Source organism: Pinus tabuliformis, chromosome 2_2, assembly GCF_031772625.1.
Source record: "Pinus tabuliformis cultivar Carrire ecotype Pingquan chromosome 2_2, CPIR1, whole genome shotgun sequence".
Classification (NCBI taxonomy): domain Eukaryota; kingdom Viridiplantae; phylum Streptophyta; class Pinopsida; order Pinales; family Pinaceae; genus Pinus; species Pinus tabuliformis.
The window spans coordinates 1,040,067,531-1,040,069,921 of record NC_142300.1 but is presented as its reverse complement, the minus strand read 5'-3'; the positions used below and the strand labels follow the sequence as shown (position 1 = coordinate 1,040,069,921).

The following is a 2,391-nucleotide window of genomic DNA, read 5'->3' as shown; positions in this document are numbered from 1 at the left end:
TCCTTATTTGCGTTTTGAGATTTTTTCTTTGGGTTGTTTTCAGACTTTTGGTTTAGGTATCGCTGATTTTTTTGGAATATTTTGAAATTTGATAGATGGAAGAAATATAAGCAAATCGAGTGTGAATTTAAAATTAAATAAAAATTAATGATTAATCAATACATCCAGTGCCTTGTATGTATCCTGTGGATATAATAAGTAATGATTAATGAATACATCCAGGGCCTTGTATGTATCCTGTGGATATAATTGAACGTCTTCTGGTCGTGGACAATATTGAACGCCTGGGTATCGATAGACACTTTCAAAAGGAAATCAACGAATTTCTTGATTTCGTTTACAGGTAAGAGACGAAGAATATTATGAGGTAATGAATTGTGTCTAACTGTTATATTCTGAAATGAATTCATATAAATTCTGAAAACAACGTAACCAGCAGTTGTTGTTCCGACAATAACGTTATATTCCTGCACAGTTGGTTTAGAGTTTCAGGGTTACGCCAGTTCAAATTTGCCAGGGAGAGGCCCATGGAATATTATTTGATAATAGCGGCGGGGACGTATGAACCCCAACACGCCAAATGCCGAGCCATCTGTACCAAGCTGGCGTGCTTGCGGACTGTTCTAGACGACATGTATGACGCTTACGGAACCCTTGAAGATTTGAGGCTGTTCACAGAAGCTGTCCGAAGGTACATATGGTTGCAGCGAAACAAAAGCTGTTTGGAATATGAGCATGTTGATAATGTAACATTTATTTTATAACAGATAAAAGAGGTTATACAAGGGTTCTTTGCAGCATTAAGATGTTGATATTGTAAATGTATTTTAAACATTTATTTGGTTTCAGATGGGACCTCGCATTCGCAGAAAATCTTCCAGATTATATGAATGCCTGTTACAAAATCTTTTACAACATGATTCCTGAAGTGGCCGGGAGTTGGAGAAGGAACAAGGGGGCGACTGGCTTACCTATTTTCGGAATCTAGTGAGTAATCTTCTTTAAACAAGGCAACAACAACACCCACACGCATACCCATAGGTTTTGGACAAACAAAGATAATCAGCAAGAGGATTGCAAATTTTGAACTGAAAAATGGGTAGGAATGATTTGTGGTAAGAGCAATTAGAGTAGAAATTGAAAAATGGGTCAGAATGATTGGTGGGTAAGAGCAATCAGATTAGAAATTGAATTAGATTTTGGAAATATTTAGAATTTGATAAATAAAAGTTAAATTCTTAAAACTCCAAAATATTTTCATATTTAACAGCAATTTTTTTTTTGGTGTCAAATCTACCATCAATTTTTTTTTTATAATCATATGATTTTAAATTTAATTTAAGAGTATGTAACCAATTTCTTAGAGTTAGTAGTTCCGATTAAGCCTTTCCTACGGGTGCATAATCAATTAATATCTAATCGTAAATTTCTTCAAATTGAACAGCAAGAGGATTACCTCCTGAGTTATTTGCAAGAATCGGAATGGCAAGCGGCCAAGCATGTGCCCAGCTTCGATGAGTACATGAAGAACGGGATTATTTCCAGCGCCATGCGTCCGTTGCTGCTGACAGGTTTTAGAACACCTTCCGCGACAGGTTTTAGAACAAATCGACTATCCTGGATCAAAAAATGCGTTCATAGAGCAGACTGGTTACTTCACCCGGCTAATCGACGACATCAAGACATATAAGGTAGGTTGACTTGCGTATTATAATTATGTTTATCTGCTTTTTTTTTTTCTCTAGCTTCGGTTACTGGTACTACGAGTCATTTTGGAGAACCGATCAATTATTTTTCGATGAATGCAGAGTGAGAAGGATCGTGGAGAATTGACATCGAGTATCGAATGTTATATGAGAGAGCATCTTCCTGAATGTACAGAGGAAGAAGCCCTGAATCACATTGAATGTCTCATGAATGCCAAATTGAAGGAGCTGACGAGGGAGTTTCTGAAGCCAGACAGCAGCAGTAACCACGTCCTTTTCACCTGCAAGAAGATGATTTTCGAGGTGGTCAAAGGCATGCTGGGCATGTACAAATATGGAGATACATTCTCCACTCCCAATATCCAAGAAACCATGGATTATGTTAAGGAATCTCTCATCCAGCCTCTGCCACTGGAATAGCCATGCTGGAGAGCGGTAAAGACACGCGCATAATTAACAGGCGCGGATAGGCTAAGACGTTTAATTGAAGTTTTCTTTCATGTGAACTTATGATTACTGCCGCATAATAACGTGTTTGGTAAATGCGTTGACCTTAATTTTTTTAATTTGACCAACAAATTAAAGACGTAATTTTAAGGTTTAACTAAAACATAATTTAGTCTTAACCTTATGACCAAAAAATAATTTATTGGTTGTCTCCGCTCCCCTCTTATTCAGCCATGAT

General features: G+C 37.1%; 1 protein-coding gene across 1 annotated transcript; it reads left to right on the top strand.

Moving 5' to 3' along the window:
- The first annotated feature begins 230 nt into the window (after positions 1-230).
- On the top strand, positions 231-1,584 carry LOC149196924 (alpha-bisabolene synthase-like). The gene is made up of 4 exons (XM_089408494.1): positions 231-343; positions 476-691; positions 850-987; positions 1,445-1,584. The coding sequence occupies exons 1-4, from the start codon at positions 231-233 to the stop codon at positions 1,461-1,463; spliced, it is 486 nt and encodes a 161-aa protein (XP_089264620.1). The 3' UTR covers positions 1,464-1,584.
- The last annotated feature ends 807 nt before the right edge of the window (positions 1,585-2,391 follow it).

Coding starts and splice junctions, on each gene's coding strand:
- LOC149196924 (XM_089408494.1), top strand. CDS start 231: ATGTATCCTGTGGATATAATTGAACGTCTTCTGGTCGTGGACAATATT. Junction 344..475: donor TTTCTTGATTTCGTTTACAG/GTAAGAGACGAA, acceptor ATTCCTGCACAG/TTGGTTTAGAGTTTCAGGGT. Junction 692..849: donor TTCACAGAAGCTGTCCGAAG/GTACATATGGTT, acceptor ATTTGGTTTCAG/ATGGGACCTCGCATTCGCAG.